At 53.7% G+C, this 18516-nt stretch overlaps 1 protein-coding gene across 1 annotated transcript in view; it reads left to right on the forward strand.

The window, feature by feature from the left end:
* Positions 1-423: 423 nt before the first annotated feature.
* The window catches only part of Ece1 (endothelin converting enzyme 1), a 97029-nt gene continuing 78936 nt past the window's right edge, over positions 424-18516 (forward strand). Inside the window, exon 1 of the mRNA XM_075947004.1 lies at positions 424-546. Coding sequence (XP_075803119.1) covers positions 544-546 — 3 coding nt within the window. The 5' untranslated portion in view covers positions 424-543. The remainder of the gene's footprint in view (positions 547-18516) is intronic.

Genomic DNA, 18516 nt, shown 5'->3' on the forward strand with positions numbered 1-18516 from the left:
CCTCCCTCCTTCCTTGCACACACACACACACACACACACACACACACTCGCAGCTGCAGCGATCAGGGTCATACTCCAGTGCAGGCGCCAGGCAAGAGACAAAGGTCGCCCAAACTCTCAGAGCCCCAACTGGGCACAGGTGGGCCTGTCGCCAGCTCCATCTGACCCTAGAAGCGGGTCCCGACGAGGTCTAGTCTAGGCACGCCGAGTTGGAGGACCGGGCGCGCGCCCCTGGATCCACCAGCATCCCGGGCAGCCGGGGGCTCCTGCGTTCCGGCAGGCCACGGGTTAAGAAGCCCGCGGGGGCAGGGGAGTTCGGTCTAAGCGTCTGATTGGCTGTTGCTCCCCGGGCCCACAGCCCCCGCGCTTCGGTATTGGTTCGCGGTGGGTCCCGCCCCCTGGCCTGGGCGCCCAAGCCGCGCGCGCCGCCCCGGCAGCTAGCCGCGCCGTCCGATCGGAGAGCGCAGCGCAGCGCCGAGCAGCCGAAGCCTGAGCCACAGTGGGAGGCGCAGCCAGAGCCGGGCCGTTCGGAGCCCGCGAGCGATGGTGAGTACGCCTGCAGCCCGCCGCGGGTCGATGCAGCCCCGACGGTCCCGGCAGTAGCACGGTGGTGGCATCCTGGCCGGCTTGCGGGGGGCTGGGCGTCCCTTGCAGCTGCGGCCCGCGGCTCGCGTCCCGCTGTTCTTAGGCGTGAAATCGGGGGGCGTCCGGGCCGCGAGTACCTTGGTTTTGGACTGCTAGTTCCGGCCTTGCGTGGAAGACTTGGGGTGGCGCTTTGGATTCGGGGGAACAGCTGGTGAGATAGGTTTAAGGTATGCGTAAGTCTCTGAGCTTGGTTTGGCTTGGAGACCTTGGGCAGCCAGGCCGGGTCGATTCAAGAGACGTCAGGTTTCGGCTGGCCTTGAGCTCCCATCCCGCATAGTTCAAGTGGGTTTGGGGTTCGATAACGCTCTGTACATCTTGGGAGAACGGGTACTTTTCCCCTACTGCTGATCCTGCTGTGTGGCGCGTGGGGTAGGGTGGCTCAGAGAGGAGGGCGGACAGTCTGAGGTTCGGCGAGTTATCTGGTGTCTCCAGCATCTCCCAGTAATGAATACTCAGAGGAGGGGCCAAGTGCTAGCTCCTTTGGGCAAAAGCACCAGGGTAAAGGGGTTCTTGAAGAAGGGGATTTCGTTGGGGCTTAAGCCTCAGGAGTGACACCCATCTAATCCAGACCCGGTTGTCTCTGACGCAGAGCCAAAGCCTCAGGTTGCCTCTCCAGAGCCTGTTATTGTCTCTCCATCACACGCCAGATGTGCTTCTCTCGCTGTGAACCTCTCATTGCCTCCTTTTTGGCCTGTGCACTGGATCCAAGACACCCTGTCTGACCTGATTTTCATCTGGGCTCTCTGTGGTTGGTCCCAGAGACTTGCCTACTCCTATGATGTCACTTTCAAGTCTTAGGGGTTCAGTGAGGAATGGAGGGAACCATGGAGAGAGCGGAAAAGGCTGCAGTGACAGCTCCAGGATCAGCTGTCCTGCCCTTAGGTCCCCCAAACCCCCACTGATAGGAACGTAAGTTCCCCTTAGACACCGCTTTCCTCTGTTCTCTGAGTCTCTTCTCTTACCCACTGGCATCTTTCCCACGAGACATCACTTGTCCCTCTAGAGACTGACGACTGAATTCGACCCCCCAAGGTGCCCAGAGAGCATCCTCTTGGGCCTGACTTACCTCCCCATTAAGAATCGCCCAGGAATGTGTTGCTTGGATAGTTTCATGGCTGGGGAATGCGTCACCTGTGGACCAGCTCTTGATTTAAAACCCGAGGATGTGAGACAGCAATAAACGAGGGACCGACTGTGAGGTCACACGTCCTCTCTCTGTACCCACCCCACCTCAGCTGCTCACAAAGAGGAGGTTTTTCCTCCTGAGCAAGCACCAGGAAATCTGGTGTCGTGGTGCCTGCCTCTCATCCCAGTGTTTGCGGGGGTGACGGCAGGCAGGTCATGAGTTCAAGGGCAGCCTGAGCGCAAACAAACCAACTAACAGCCTTGGTGACATTTCTTTTATAATTTGATTTTATTTGTATGAGTGCTCGGCTTCCATGTATGTGAGTGTACCTCATGCGTGCCTGGTGCTTAGGGAAACCAGAAAAGAGTGTCGGATCTCCTGGACCTGGAGTAACAGTTATGAGCCACATGTAGGTGCTTGAAACTGACCCTGGGGGTCCTCTGCAAGAGCAACTGCTCTTACCTGACTGGGCCATCTCCGGCTAACACTTGAAAAGCTTCCTAGCCCATCAGAAAGACCTTAGACTTTGTCCCCGAACAGATTTGGGCTCTTGTCCCTTCTCCTTCATATCCCCACAGGGGCTTTGGTCGGGTTATTATAACCCCATCCTGCTCTCTCATCAATGAGATGGCTGATGGTTCCCATCTCCTAGGACAGTGTGGGGATCAGGCTGAGATAATCCCAAGTGAGAGTGTCTGGGATACTATTTACTTTCTTTTACAACCTTAAGCTCCAATTAGGAAGTTCCGTTGATCTTTGTCATGTGTAGGAGAAGATGACAGTGATTCTTAAAGAAAAGGAATGTCCTGTTTCTTGTTTAACAGAGGCTTACAGGATGCTTGCTCTGTGCCAGACCTTCTACAAGGGGGAAAAGGTGACATAAACCATGTGTTGACGTGGCTTCTACCCATCCCTAAATGTCCTCAGGCCAGGTGTCATGTCCTTTGGGGAGGTGGCTGTGTCATGGCCAGCAAGTGTTCCCTTCTGGCTGGAGAGGTGGGAGTGATCAAGCTGACGTGATCCAAAGAGGAACACTTGTTCCAGTTAAGGGAACCTGTGTGATAGCGGACCTGAGGTGTGAGGACACAGAATACTCAGGACTGGACCAGAGTAGGGCTGTTTACCGCTCAGGTATGTGGGAGCACCTGAGGGGACAAGGCAGGCTTGGGAAACAGTGAGGACAGAGAGCAGAGGCCTTGACTGCCACCAGGGGAGGGGGGCGGAAGCCCACTATAGTCCGCTGACGACGCACAGTGTTGATGCACCGCTGTGAGTGGGTGGGGTGAGGACTGACGTCAGGCCTCCTTGGGTTCCCCTGAAGCTGGTTTCTTTTGCCATCCTTCCCAAGAGGGGCTTGGATTCAGGGCTACTTCACTCTGGTCTTCAATCCAGCTTCCCACCCCTGCGGCAGAGCACCCCCAGGTTCTAATGGGGTTCCTTTGCCCTGCGCAGGCTGCTTCCTGTGGTTGGCTCTGGGTCTCCCTGGGACTCCCAGATCTCCACCCAGGCCCCTAACCTCTTGGCAGAGAATCAGCACTGTTCTTAATGGCCTCCTGTCGAAAGCGCCCACCCCCACCCCTCACCAGCCCTCAGCGCAAGCTATAGGGATGCGAACTGCCAAGAGGCTTTTTATATCTCCTACCTCCAGATGTCCTCAAACCACCCGGCAGCAGGGATGGGAAGGAGGTGGTCCAGCGGCACAGCTAGCGGGATGTTAAAGGCATGAGCCCGCCAGGTCTAGGAGGACTAAGCAAGCAGAGGGGCTGAAGGGAAGGAGGCAACCCCCAACTCCCACACAGTTCCCGTGGTTTCTTACATTCCACACAGTGGAGAGGGCAACTGAGTTGGGGCTGCTGTTGAATAGAGGGAGGTCTTCACTGAACAGAGGTTGAACTGAAGACAAGATCCAGGACCCAATTTGAATCCTGATTCCCCATCAGATTACTGTGTGACCTTAGGGCAGGCGTCCTCCCTCTCTGTGCTCCATTTCCTGCCATGCGGGACAGTTGTACTCTGCTTTTGAGGACGTCGCTGTGAGGATACCGACATGGAAACATGGAGAAATTATTAAAAACACAAGGGACAGTGTTATTGTTTGAAGCTAGGAGGCAGGGGGTTCTGAGAGTAGGGTGGTGGCCACCTTGCCCTGGGCAGCAGGCCTGGCCTTGAGACTGGGTTACACTAGGTTATTCATGGCCCTGCGCTAGTGCTTGGCTAAGTAGCCAAGCAGTGGCTGCTGCTCATGTGTCTTTGCATTGCCTCAGTGTTTGATAAAAAAAGGATGCTGTTGCCTTCTGGGAAGGAATGAGCCCAGTTTCTAAGATCAGTTTACAGAGACTTCCATCCTGTCAGGAGTAGGGGTCATGGAGAGCAGAGGTGGCTACAAGGAGGGGGAGCCATCCACAGATAGGTGGTTTTCTGTGTCTGCTCTCTCATGTCCTCTTGCAGTAATTCATCACCGGTTCATGCATCCACCAAGTCAGCTCGGGACTGTGGTCAGTGTTTCTGAGATTGACATGTCTCTGCCACAGTCGGGTAGGCAAGCCTATGGGCAGGAAATGACAAGCGCAGTTCCTGTTGCTATGGAGACGTGGGGGCGGGAGGGGATGGGGATGGGGCACCTGGCCTGGGGATTGGAAGAGGCTCCTTGAGACCATGACATTCTTCAGGCTACAGCCCAAAGAAAGAATGAATGAGTGGAGCCAGGCTTCACGGCGAAAGCCTGTAATCCCAACCTTGAAGAGACAGAGGCAAGAGGGTTGCCAGAGTTTTGAGGCCAACGGAGGGACTCGAAACTCAGTCTCCATCACCACAGAAAGCGCGAGTGAGTCCAGAAGGGGCTTCAGGCAGTGGGGATGCGCATGCAAGATGAGGCAGCAGCTGGCCTCTGCTCGCTTAAGAGGGGTGCTGGGGATGTCTGGCAGCTGGCCAGAGCCGGTGTACTTGGGGAGGGCCATGGAGGGATTTGGGTCTTGATTCTAAGGCCAGTGGGGAGCCACTCAGGAGTTTAGAGCTAGGGCTCCCCCCCCCCCCATTTCTCCCCAGGCCCTAGGGATGAGGCCCTAGGGATGAGGCCCTAGGGATGAGGCTTCCTAGGCCTGGGGTTGTGAGAGCAGATGCCCAGAGTTCCCTTCGGGAGCTGAGGTCTTGAGCCAGGGAGCAAAGGGCGTTGACCCCTAACTGCTACTTGTTTAACCTTCCTGAGAAAGCTCCTGGGGATGGGGGTGTGGCGGACCCCTGGGCAACAGGCAGAGGTACTGGGGGCTGCTGGGCCAGGCTGCTGGCCAGGCTGGAAGGCTGGTGGCCTGCTTCCTTGGACAGGATCACCTTTGCTCACCATTCTTGGGTCCCACTGCTGAGGAGAGGCAGAGCCAGGCCTGGCACACAGTCCAGACCTCCCATCTCCCTGGCTTCTATGACAGTCACTCTCTGCCTGGCACTGCCCAGGACTCCTGACTGGCTGTATCCTGGGATTTCGGACCACATGCTCCTGTGTGTAGATGACACAGCCCCTGGCCCAGAAGCGGTCTCTCCAAGCCCACCTCCTGGCCTGCTCCTTTGCCTTCTTGGCTGGGATGCAAGGGCGGGTGTGGGCGGCAGCTAGGAGGACTCGGGTTACAGTGTAAACACATCATGTCAATATTTACTTCTGCTTGGAGCCAGAACCTCCCCCTCCAATCTGCTGCCTCTGCAGGTGCTCCAGGAGAACCAAGGCCAAGTAGAGACCCCCCAATTAGACACTCTCCCTTCCCAGGCCTTAGTTTCCCCGCCTGCACAAAGACAAAGCTGGAATTGTCAACAGCCATTTTCAGGCTCCTCCTGTAGAGCACTAAGCATAGTGAGCCCAGCCTTGATCATGTGTCGGCCTGGTTTGCACCTAACCTTACCATTTCCCTGCCGGGGATGGTGGGCAGTTTCACATGACCCTTGAACTCCGACTTTGAGCCCTGAGGAGGGGGAGTCCCACGGCCCCCGTTTTGGATGGTCAGTGAGAGAACACTCAGCAGAGCTGGCACAGGAAGGGACAGGAGAAATGGTCGTGGCAGCCCTTTTATTCCAAAGAAATGTTTTGTGATTCTCTGAATCCAGACTCTGGTTTGCGTCACTTGGAAACTGCAGCTGAGGGTGGGGACTCTAACCTCACTGCCTCCCAATGCTCTGAGGTCAGGACTTGAGTCGGACCCCCCCAGTCAGACGGTGGAGCTCCTGATGTGTGGGCTGAGGTCCAGGACTGCAATGGCCACAGTGATGTGTGGCCGGTGCAGAGGTTGCAGGCAGCTCATGGGGAGGGAGGGAGGACTAATTTCCTAAGCAGTTGTTTTGTAGAAGTGAGTCCATTGAGCACGTGAGTAGGCCAGTCCCCTCCACCCCGAGAAGAGGGACCGCAGGTGGCAGGCTTGAGGGTGAACAGCCCACGAAGGCAAGGCGGGACAGGGCAGGGCAGGGCACAGCAAAGCAGGGCCCTGGGGACTAACTGAGTCTCGGGAGTTGGTCTTGGAGACTAGGAAACCCTGGATCTAATCTGGTTCCATCACTTTTTTTTAATTGCTTAGTTAATTAATTGAGATACGGTCTCATGTAGCCCAGGCTGGCCTGGATCATTCTGTATAGCCTGGCTCACTCTGTGTAGCTGAAGGGGACCTTGAACCTCTGCTACTACCTCATGAGTGCTGGGGTTACAGGTACAATCACACCAGGTTTACCCCGTGATGGGGATTAAACCCAGGGCCTCATGCACGCTAGGTAAAGCACTCTACCCATTGGGCTATGCCTGCACCCCTTTCCACTGGGTCACTTTCTGCTCTGTGTCTTCTCCATGAGCTTGGTTTCCTCTCCAGTGTGAACCTGCTGGGACGTTTTGTTTCGCTAGTTGCCCAAGTTAGAACACATCTTGTTTCAGGATCTGTGCTGAGGCGTCCAGGGGCTCCACAAAGCCCAGCTCAGTGTTGGGGAGTTTAGGGGTTCCTTGGCCCTCGGCTGTTGTCACTGTCACTGCCCGACTGTGATGTGGGGACGCTGGTGCACAGATCAGGCACTACCGCAAGTATTGGCAGTGTCCCCAGGGCACACACATCCTACCCCGCCTGCTTTTGCCAGTGTGGTCTCTGTTTAACATTTGGACCAAGATGGATGACATTCTACAGCCCCCATAGGCCCGCCACAGGCGGGTGACATTCTACAGCCCCCATAGGCCCGCCACAGGCGGGTGACATTCTACAGCCCCCATAGGCAGGTGACATTGTACAGTTCCAGAATCTGCTTTTTGTTAGGCTGAGTTGTGTCCTGTTGAGTAGATAAACTTGTAACCATCTGTGACTGACATTTGGGTTGCTCTCAGTTTGGGGCCAGTGTGACATTCTTGTTCATGTCCACACGTGTCTGACTTACGTAGCTGCCCCACCACCCTCTGACGTAGGTGTTCCATTTCGGAGCCTGCCACTGCCCTCCCTGTCACAGCTAGCGCTTGGCCTAGAACACGCTTCCAGGGCCTGATGGTCTCATCCCTTGGCTCCTCCTCTATAGCCCTGCCCCTGCCCTCGGGGCCTGGCAAACCCTCAGCTGCATTCTGCCAGCCCTGGATTCCTCAGGTTAAAGAAGAGGTTCCCCTGGCCCTCGAGCATGTCCTGCCAATGATTGGCTATATGGCTTAGGCTTGTACCTTCCACTCCACCACCCTGAGCACCCCCCCCCCCCGCAAAGCATCTTGTGGATTGAAGATCCCCATCACTGGCTTCTGGTGGTCTCCTTGTTGGGGGACCACTTGCTCCATCAATAGGGTTTTTCTGCCTCCAGGGTTGGATCAAGATAATCCCTTAGCCCCAGCTACCCTTTCCCTCTACAGAAGGCCCTGGGAGAGAAGATGGCTCTTCCTCTCTTGATCCCCTCCCTGATAGCTTCCTTCTGAGTCTGCCTCACCCTAGGAGATTTAGAAGAGACAGCCTTGGCATCAGGCCAGCCTGGACGTGTGCTTTTTATCACACGCCAAGGCTCTGGCCTTGGGCAATTCACTCCGTCTTCACCTACGGGTCGTAAAAGACAAATGAGGTCCCAACTCATCCAAAGGACAAAAATCTCTGTGGTCATCAAACCCCAGCCTGCAAGAAGCTCAGGTCCAGTGGAGAAAAATCTGGCACCACGTGCAAACCCGCCTGCCAGAGACTTCATTTCAGAGAGCAGCAAGAAAGCAAAGCTGGGGGGCACGGGAGAATGGCTGTGATGTGGCGGCTCTCGGTGGTGGCCAGAGCGGGAAGGTTGGGGAGAGGGCAGCATGGTAAAGATGTAGAGGAGGAATTTGGGGCAGAAAGAACAGGAAGTACAGAGAGCACAGTATAGAACCATAGGACTTGGCATGCTAAGGTGGAAGATGGCCGGCATGGCTGAGCAGAGGTATCATGGGAAGGTGTCAGAAGAGGTGGACGGGACCGGGGCTAGTCATGAGAGCCACATCTGGAGGGAAAGAGAATTGGCATCTCGTTCCCAGAGTGATGTCAAGTCCCTGGAGGTCTTCAATGCGGCAACTCCTTTGGGTTTGTTTTAGAAAGGTATTGGCTGTTGTGTGCGGGATAGACTGAAGGGGGCAGGAGCGAGGCAAAGCGAGGCTGTGTCCAGCAGGAGGTGCACCCTAGCCTAAGGGTGTGGCTGTGCTTGTGTCTCCAGAGGCTAGGCTTTAGTTACTTTAGGGATGCAGAGGGTTAGAGGATGGTAGTGCAAAATGCATCCAGACCACCATTCCTGGTAGGAAGGTTCGGTGGTCGTTATTCTCCAGTTAGACAGACTCATCTTTCACCCATGCTTGAACTCAGCCTCATCATTCTCCCAAGTGAGCCAGTTCTCACCACCAGGCTCCCAGAAACCCGGAGAGCCTGAGCTTGTTTCCCCTGTTTTTACATACCCTGCCTACTGAGAATGAGGGCATGGGTGGCTATGGTTACAAGGACAGCCCTATGCCCTCGGATATTGCCCTTTTCCAGGCATTCCTGTGGCTTTGTGGTTCCCGGGTGGCGTTTCTTTTTCCTCGAGTGTCTAGGTGGTCAGTGGATTTCTACCTGGACTTCCAGGAACAGTGAACAGGGTGGGGAGACATAAGAGTGTAGGAGAGTTCACGGAATTCTCTGGAAGTGGGATGTAGGCGTCCTCCAGACTGACTTCCTCTTGGGGAGGCAAAGAATAGAAAGAGGGCTGGGGAAACAGCTCAGTGGATAAGAATGCTTGCTGCCCAAGGCATGAGGGCCTGAATTCAGTCTCCAGTACCACGTAAAAAAATGGGCGTGGCCTCACACTCATTTGGGTTTTTTTTTTTTTGCTTGCTTGTTTGTTTGTTTTGTTGTTGTTGTTGTTTTGAGACAGGGTTTTTCTGTAGCTTTGGGGCCTGTCCTAGAACTAACTCTTGTAGACCAGGTTGGCCTCGAACTCACAGAGATCTGTATGCCTCTACCTCCTGAGTGCTGGGATTAAAGGCGTGCACCACCACCGCCTGGCTCCCTACACTCATCTGTAACCCCAGTGCTGTGAGGGTCGGAGACGAGGATCACAGGCTTGCTGGCTGCCAGCCCAGCTCCAGGTCCAGTGGGAGATCCTGCCTCAAGGGACTAATGTGGAGCGTGATGGAGCTGGATACCTGATGTCCTCCTTTGACCTCCACACCATACATTGGGAGCTTGTACCTGCAAACACATATATGTTCATATACCACACATGTACACCATCAACATCACACTCATGGGCACCAAAAATTTAAAAACAAAGCAAAAAAAAAAAAAGTTCAGAAAGGACAAGAGTTCTCCCCAGGCCACACAGCAAATTCAGTACTGTGTCTTAGAACCCAATCCAGGGTCTTGATCCTGTGTTCTTCCTGTTCCAAATGTGACTTGTGGAGCCAACAGGCATGGGTTCTGGTTCACTCCTGTCTCTGAGTCCCAGCTGGGTCCTTTGGTGAACAACCATCTCTGGGCCTTGGTCTTCTCTGACATAGGATGGCTAACACCTCCGCTGTGTGGCATGGCTGAGAACGGATGTCAAGTTCTCAGGCCTGTAGGCGGTTCACACGGAGAGTCTTTAGTAATGGGGGCTGTTGCTGCTGTGATGGTTCTGTCACGATGGTTGTGTGGACTCCGTGCTCCACCTGCTGTGGGAACAAAGTCACAGTAGGTCTTCTGAAGTCTCCAGCACAGCTCTGGGATGAGCAGATTCAGACCCCCAGGAAAAGGAATCTAGAACGTCAGACCCTAGCAGATCCAGGGGCTGCCTCGGAGGGAGGAATGGGGATTAGCATAGCTGCATTTAGAAGGGGGAGGAAAGGGACTTACAAGGCAGAAAATGGTGGAACTCTGACAGAACTAACATCTGCTGAGTGCCAGGCATGAGGTATCTGGGCTCATCAGGAAGCGAGAGGCCTGTGGGAGAGCTAGACAAGCCAGCAGGGAAGTTGTTGGATGGTATTGTGTGGGTGTGTGGGCAGCTTTGAAGGACCAGAGGAACGGGCAGCTAACTGGGCCCAGGGATCTGATGTTTGAGCTGGCTCCTGGAGTCTGCCAGTCAGGCAGAGCCAGGAGTGGCAAAGCCAGAACCTGGACAGCCTGGCTCCAGACTCCGTGTTCTCACCCACATGGCATACCAACTAGATGTGACTTGTGTCCTGGTGGCTCCACAGAGCCTCAGACAGCTTAGCAGTTGCGTTCTCTTTCACCCTCTGCCTCTGTTCTCTGCAGACTCCTGCTCGTCTGCCAGGGAGAGACTCTGCCTTTGAGGATGCTTAGGACTCGGGGAGTCCCCAGCACACACTGATTCCATCCCTGGAGCTGGCAACAGAGGAGTAGTTTCTGTTCTGTTTTGAAGGGACCCTCTGCCCTATGCCCGGCACCTCCTCTGCTCATAGCAACAAGGCCATTAGCTGCCCTCAGACACAGGGGAGGTGGCTCTTAACTGATGAGCCCAGAGTTCAACGTTACAGGCCTAAGCAAGTGGAAGGACTGGAACCTGCCCCTGGACAGGTCCAACTCTGAGACTCGGGCCATGCTTTTAAGCTACTAGGAACAACCTGGGATGTGATGGGTCCTACACCTTCCTGGCGACACTGTTGTCAGCTATGCCAGGTTTCTCAGAGCCAAGAGGGATAGTGGCTGCCAGGGCAGCTTTACTTTCTTTCCAGAGAGCCTGACTCATTAGGTTTTGAGTGAGGTTCCGAAACCTGCAGTTCCAGCAAACTTCCTGACGCTCACCTTGGGGAGTGACAGGTCTCTCTTGGGAAATTCCAACAGTGCTCATGGCCCAGCACTGTCCCCCAGTGTTCTGTTTTATCATTTCTACCATCAGAGTATCACTCAGTTGGGGAAATTGATGCAAAGAATTCAGGGAGCCTTGAGAGAGATTTCTAACAGTCATGAAGACCTTGGGAATCTTCAGTCAAATGGGGAAATGGTGGCTCCGAGAGTTTGGGCAATTTTCCTAAAGCCAGCTAGAGTGCTGTAGTACTTAATCCTGACTGTCAGCCTGATGAGATGCAGGCTCATCTAGCAGGCAAACCTCTAGACAGGCTGTCAGAGAGTTTCTACATTGGGTTAATTGGGGTTGAGAATAGCTGACCTGAATGTGGACAGCGCCACCCCATGGCCTGGAGGTCGCAGGCTGAATTAAAAAGAGAAGAGAAGCTGAGCAAGTCTTCCTGACCCCAGATTACAGTGTGACTTGCTGCCACTGGCCCCTGACTCTTGCCTTCTTGCTAGGAGTGTGTGCGTGTGCATGTGTGTGTGTTTGTGTGCGCGTGCATGAGCATGCAGATCCCACAGAAGCCAGAGATGTTGATTCACCCTGGAGCTGGAGTTACATGTGATTAGTGGCTGCTGCCTTGCTGCCTGACATGAGGTCTGGGAGCAGAATCCGGGTCCTTACGAGAGCAGTGTATTCTTAACCACTGAGCCATCTCAGCTTAAACTGTGAGCCGACACTTAAGTTGCTTTTTGTCCAGTATATCATCAAGAAATGTACCTAGTTTAGTGTCTGAGCTGCGATTAAATCTGTAGTAGAGACAGGATCTCCTTTTCAGTCTGCAGTAGAGGTAAGAACTAGGGGCTGGCTGCTCTGCTTCTCTGATCTTTCAGCATTCACCCCATATCTGACTCCTGCTTTTTATTATTGAGACCAGTGGTGACAGTGAAGGACAGGCAAAGTTAGTGGGTAAAGGCGCTCGCCACCAAACCTAACAGTTTGAGTTCTGTCCTGAGGATGCACGTGGTGGAAGAAGAAAAATGACTCCAACGCGGCGTATTCTGAGAGCCACGCATGCACATGCGCATGCGCGCACACACACAAATAAATAGATACATGAACAGCGATGGCGCCTGCCAGTATGTGCTAGCCTTAGGCTGAGTACTAAAGAGCAGTGTGTGCTGTAATCATAGTGCCCGAGGAACCATCCCGCCCTCAGGCAGAAGGGTTGTTCCCTGAGGGGAGACACCTGTTTGGAGGACTTGGAAGGGTGAATTAAATGTTAACAAGAGATGGCTCACATAGGCTCTGGGCCAAGAGAAGATTTGTGTGTAAAAGCCCTGCGGTAAGTGACCTATATAGTATTGTTCCATAGAGCTGGAATCAGTAGCCAAGGGTGAGATCTAAGGTGATCTAAGGTGAGGGCAGGAGGTGGCCAGGGGTTGGGCCCTACACAGCCGTATAAGCCAGGTAAGAGCTTTGAACTTAGTCCCCAAAGCAGTGAATGCAGAGCCATAAGGCTGTGTAGACGATTCAAGTCACACTTTTATTTCTTCCATACCAAAGGTCGTATTTAAACCCTGAAAGGAAGAGGTGAAAATCAGTAGCTGGCAGAGTGGAGACTTGCCTTGAATTGGAAGGGTTGCCATCTGGGTAATGACAAGATCCCTCTTGCCTTCTGTCATGCTTATTCTGGCCCTTGGTCGGGGAGGGTCATGCCTGGGACTGGTAGAGGAATGGAGTTGGCAGGGCATTGCGATTGACGGAGGCAGGGTGAGATCCAGCCCATTGCTTTGACAGGTGACAGTCCAGAGTCTAAAAGGATTGCATGAGTGACTGGTGCCACAGCTGAAGCAGCAGAGCCCAGATGCTGGGGGGAAGACAGCCCCCCTGCCCAGGCCTTCCAGCCAGACCCTGACTGGGATCCACATTGCTGGCAGCTGTTCTCTGGAGTCCTCCTCCAAGTTGCTCCCCGCTGCTCCCCCCATCCCTGCAGAGCCTGGGACTTCAAGGCAGGGAGTGCTGTGAGGGCAGAATGCCTTCTGTCTTTGAAGCAGCTAACGGGGGAGGGGCAGCACTCTGACCTCAAATTCTTTCCCTGTGACCTCTGTGACCCTGGAGTGACCCAGGCCCTTGGTATCTGGGAGGTTCACAAGGACCAGGGATGCTGTGAGATCCACAGTGTCCAAAAAGTACCGTGGATGGGGAGGGGTCCCAGGGGTCGGCCATGATGTCTCTGCCACAGAAAGGAGCTGCAGAACAAAGTCTGGTCTCTCATCTGACTCCTGAGCTGGAAGCTCTGGCAGACAGTTCTGTGTTTTTCCTTGGTTGGTCCTCTTTGGCCAGTGTTATTTCTAAGAGCTTAGTTACCAGAATGTTCAACTGGGAACCTGCCTTCACCTCCTTCCTTTGGAGCATTCATTCCTTCCTGGGGGCCACAGTGGGGAATCCCCTGCATCAACTCTTTCTGGGGTTCCCCCTTTCTTCTCACCTGGTCTTGAGCTTCTGTCCCTCCCTGTCCCTGGACCCAGTTCCCATGCTCTGGGACCCAGTCTTCTGCATTCACCTCCCCTCCCTCAGTTTCCCAGGGTTCTGTATTCTGACATCAGCCTTATGCTCAGAATATGTAACCTCCCAGTCTCTTCTGCTCCCCCACCCCCAAGATTCCCCAGCCTCTCCCACGTGAGAGTACTCTGTTTAGGGAGCTAGGCATGGCGACTCAGTTGGAAAGTAGCTATCGCTGGCTGAGGACATGGGGTGAAAGAAGATGAGGGAGGCTGAGGAACAGGAAGAACACTGAAGGGTCCAGGCCCAGCGGCCTCTAGCTTCAGGTCCCCATGCCCTGTGGGCCAGGGGGGAGGCAAGTTTAAGTGGGTCAGGATGCAGCTCTCTTATGGGATCACTGCTTGCATCAGGGCATAGGATAGTGAGTTTCCAAAGAGGGTGGACAGTGACAGACCCCCCGATGGCTCCTGAAGCCAAGGTGTCCTTAAACCTCACCTGGCACCTGGAGGACAGAAGCCAGGACCCTTAATGCCACTTAAGCTTACTGCCCCGCTGCCTTGTTCCCATTCCCCAGGGAGCAGGAGGTGAAAGCGTGATTTATTAAGCATTAACATGGAGCCGAGCCCCAGGCTAAGTGGCAAATACATCGGCTGTTTCACAGAGAGTCAGCCCAAAGGGACGGTTCCTACCCCTCCTCCCACGCACACCAAAGGGCTTGCCATGATGCTCAGGATGGTTCTGAACTCCTGAGCTCAAGTAATCCTCCTGCCTCAGCCTCCTGAGTAACTGGGACTCTCTGATTTATGTCCCATTGTTTTACACGGGGAGACTGGAGCCTAGAGGATGCGGGAACATGTCCAGGGCCCGTCACCGAGAGGTGCCAGGGTTCTCAATGGGTGCCCTGACAGCCCTGGGAAGCATCTCCACTGGTGTTTTGTTTGGATTCAGAAAGGCCGCTGCTGGAAGACTGCCTGGGAGCCAACGGGGGTTGCTGTGAAGGGGTGCAGGCAGGTGCAGGCAGGTTCAGAGCTGAATGAGGACGCAGCCCAGTCTGTCCTAGGGCACTCACGCCCTTCCACAGTGACTGGTACTTTTGTCCCCTGGAGGAGACGGAACCTCCCAGGGGTTGCAGCGTATGTCCTGGCTCTATGCTTGCATTCAGGAAGGGGCAAATGGAGGGAAGGAGCGCCTGGCAGGACTGTGCCATGTGCAGGTGGACGGTCCTAGGGCTACTTCATATTCACATGGTCACCAGGGAGATATTGTTAAGGGTTCAGTGTTAGCTAATGGCAAACATACAAAATTGCCCTTGGCCGTCCAACCTGGTTTCTAACTACTGCTCTATCACTTTTTTAAAAAAAATAAATAAAAGATTTATTTTATTATCTTGTGTGCGAGTGTTTTGCCTGCATACATATTTATGTATACCATGTGTGCCTGGAGCCCATAGGAGGTCAGAAAAGGACACCAGATCCCCTAGGACTAAAGCTTTATTTTATGTTTATTGGTGTTTTGCTTGCATGTATGTATGAGGATGCCAAATCCCTTGGAACGGGAGTTACAGACAGTTGTGAGCTGACATGTCGGTGCTGGGAACTAAACCTGGATCCTCTGGAAGAGCAGTTGGAGCTTTTAACCACCGAGTCATCTCTCCAACCCCAAATAAAGTAATTTTTAAAGTCTTTTAAAAAGCAGTAGACAGGGAACTGTAGAATCAGTTCAGTGGTTAAGAGCACTGTCTGCTCTTGCAGAGGACCTGAGTTCGAGTCGCAACAACCACATGGTGGCTCACAACCATCTGTAATGAGATCTAGTGCCCTCTTCTGGCCCGCAGGCATACATGCAGGCAGAACACTGCATAATAAATGAATAAATCTTTTTTAAAAAATATTTATTTATTTATTATGTATACAATATTCTGTCTGTATGACTGAAGGCCAGAAGAGGGCGCCAGACCTCTTTACAGATGGTTGTGAGCCACCATGTGATTGCTGGGAATTGAACTCAGGACCTTTGGAAGAGCAGGCAATGCTCTTAACCACTGAGTCATCTCTCCAGCCCCATAAATAAATCTTGAAAGGAAGGATGGAAGGAAGGAAGGAAAGCAAGCAGAATCCCAAACACAACACCTCTGCACATGTCTGCAGAGGTCTTGGGCCCTCCACCAAGGAGCCTGCAAATCAAGGTGGGCTCTTCTTTCTTTGGTGCCTGTGTCTCTAATCCTGTCTCCGGCTGTCCGTGAGTCAGCCACAGAACTCTCCCAGGAAAGTCCAAAGGAATTTTTCTTCTCAGTTCTAATGGAGCAGTGTGGGCAACACCCAGTGACACATGGGAAACTGGGTAAGGAGAGTGAGGCAGCACCCTCTCTCTGCTTGGCTGCACCTTCCTTTCTGTCTTCCTGGGGCCCAGAGCCATCTCAGCCCCCAGCTAGGTGGAAGATGGGTCTGGTGACCCCGAGGCTCCCTAGCCTGGCTTGCTCTGCCTTGGCCCAAGGAAAATGAGTCATTTTTCTAACGAGGAGATGTTTCACTTCATGTAGGAGGAGGGAGGGGAAAGGGTTGGGTAGGGACAGTCCCCTTTAGTCCCCATTCAGACTCAGTTCTCAGCTCTGAGGAACAAACACTTCAGCCATGTACGGAAGAGTAGGGTCAGTGTTCTGTGGAGCAGCCAGACCTGATTATGGCAGTGGTTCCCAGCTCTGAGAGCACCAAGTCACCCCTACAGTACTGGGAGGGCTGAGTAGGTAGAGGGTCCCCTTGGTCCCCCACAGATGGTCTCTGTCTTGTGGCCTGGCTATGACTGATAGACCTTTTCCCCTTTCTTCTGCCCACCTCAGGATTTAGCCTGGGGCCATATAGATCCATCCCCTCAAATCCTCTTAAACCTGAATGATCTTAGAAGGCCCACAGTGGGTGTAGAATACCCCTGAACATGCCCCCCACCCGCTCCTCAGTCCTGGTCCTTCCATACTGCGTCTCTCACCCACTGACTGGCCGTAGTCATTGTGGGGCTTTAGGAATCTGGCTTTAGTGAGGGAGACAAGCAAGATGGCCGTCAGGGCAAGCAAGGATGGTTGTTCCAGGTTCTCCAGTGACAAACTCCGAGGCTTGGTCCAGTCCAGTGCCCATACGCTGTTCGGGCGCTTCCTAGGTAACTTGAAATACGCCATTTTATTCGAGTCTCCCTTTTCTTGTCTGTAAGGCACCAGTCCCAGCTGTGAAAACATCTGTACAGCAGCTATTTCCTCCGAGTCTGCACTCGCAGGCCATCTCAGAGAACTGTTCTCATCCTCGGCCCTCACCTCGCAGCCTCTAACCCCTTCATGGTGATTCTGAGCCAGCGTCTCACCAACTTGCTTGGTCTGGCCCTGAACTCGCGCTGTCGTTCAGGCAGCCCTCACACTTGCCATACTCCTGCCTTCATCTCCGAGGAGCTGTCATGGGAGGACTGTGCCGCAGCCTGACTCCCTTCACTGTTAGTTGCTCTTTCTGGCTTTCGCCAAAATTGGTTGTATTTTCTGTCTTACTCGTTCTGCCTCCGCCTCCTAGCATGGACGTTCCGTGAAGGCACGGGCTGTATTTGCTGTGTCCCCTGCTAAACCCACCCAGCACAGTGCTAACACATAGTTGGCATGCAGGTATTTGCAAAAGCAGTAACTAGGGCACCAGCAAGGTGGCTCAGCAGGCAAAGGCGCATGTCCACAAGCCTGACAACCTGAGTTCTGTCCTCGGAACCCGCTGTGGAAGGAGAGACCTGACTCTTGGCAGCTGTCCTCCAGCCTCCATGTGGACATCATGGCATGTGCACAGGTGTATCTAGTCAGTAAATAAATAAATGTGGCTACAGAAGTGGCTAGAACACTTGTTGCTCTTGCAGAGGACTGGAGTTCGAGTCCCACATACCACACAGTAGCTCTCAACCACCTGTGACTCTATCTCAGGTGATATGACTCCCTCTTGTCTCCAAGAGCATCCCCACACACATCTGTGTAAATAAAAAGAGTAATCTTTAGGGGCTTAGAAAGATGTCTCGGTGGTTAAGAGCTCTTGTTGCTCTTGCAGTAAACCTAGGTTTGATCCCCAGCACCCACATGGTGGCTCACAGCCATCTGTAGCTCCAGTTCCGTGGGCTCCAATGCCCTCTTCTGACCTCTGTGGACACCAGGCACATACATACGTGGTATGCATCCATCCAGGAAGGCAAAACACTCATAAAGAAAATACAGTTTTTTAATTAAAAAAATAACCTTTGGACTAGATGTGATGGTGCACGCCTTGAATCCCAGCACTTGTTTGGCAGAGGCAGACAGATCTCTGTGAGTTTGAAGTCAGCCTGGTCTACATAGAGAGTTCCAGAACTACCAGGACTACATAGAGAGACCTTGTCTGAAAATCATCATCATCATCATCATCGTCTTGAAATAAAAGGAGCATTTGGGGGAAGTGAATGTGTAAGTGAGTGGATGAATGTGAGCAGCCAGCAGTGACCAGCCTGGACCGGGGCCAAGTACATTTTGGTCCCTCACCCGCCTGCCCAGCATCAGCTGCCCCCGTGAGTTCTCGCAGTCGGGCACGAGATTGCCCTGGGGCACAGAGCGGGCACTTTTACGGTAAAGTCAGAAGGCACTGTTGGGAGTGGAATGCGGAGTTGGCGTACTTTTTAGACAGAAAGGCGAGTCTGCCAAGGCTCTGCCGAGTCCTCCGGCCCCCCAGGCACAGGTCACACCTCTGTCCCCGGGGCCCCTTGGGAAGGCACAGGAAACCTTGCTTTGGGAAGTGAGCCCAACTCCAGAGTTCCAGAGTCTGCTGCTCCTCCAGACCCCAGCCAGGGCTTATCGGTGTGGGATCTGAGATGTTGATGGCCCTTCCTTTTCCTCTGTCTATGGCTCACTCTCCCTCTGTGGCTCCGGCCAGGCCACATGCTCATCTGGATGAAGGTGGAGTCTCCACCTGTACCCTCCTGCTTTCCCTTCTCCTCAGAGTCCCACTGTATCTCTGAAACTTCCATCTAGACAGGTCGGAGTCCTGCCTAAAACC

Source organism: Microtus pennsylvanicus, chromosome 13, assembly GCF_037038515.1.
Source record: "Microtus pennsylvanicus isolate mMicPen1 chromosome 13, mMicPen1.hap1, whole genome shotgun sequence".
NCBI lineage: Eukaryota > Metazoa > Chordata > Mammalia > Rodentia > Cricetidae > Microtus > Microtus pennsylvanicus.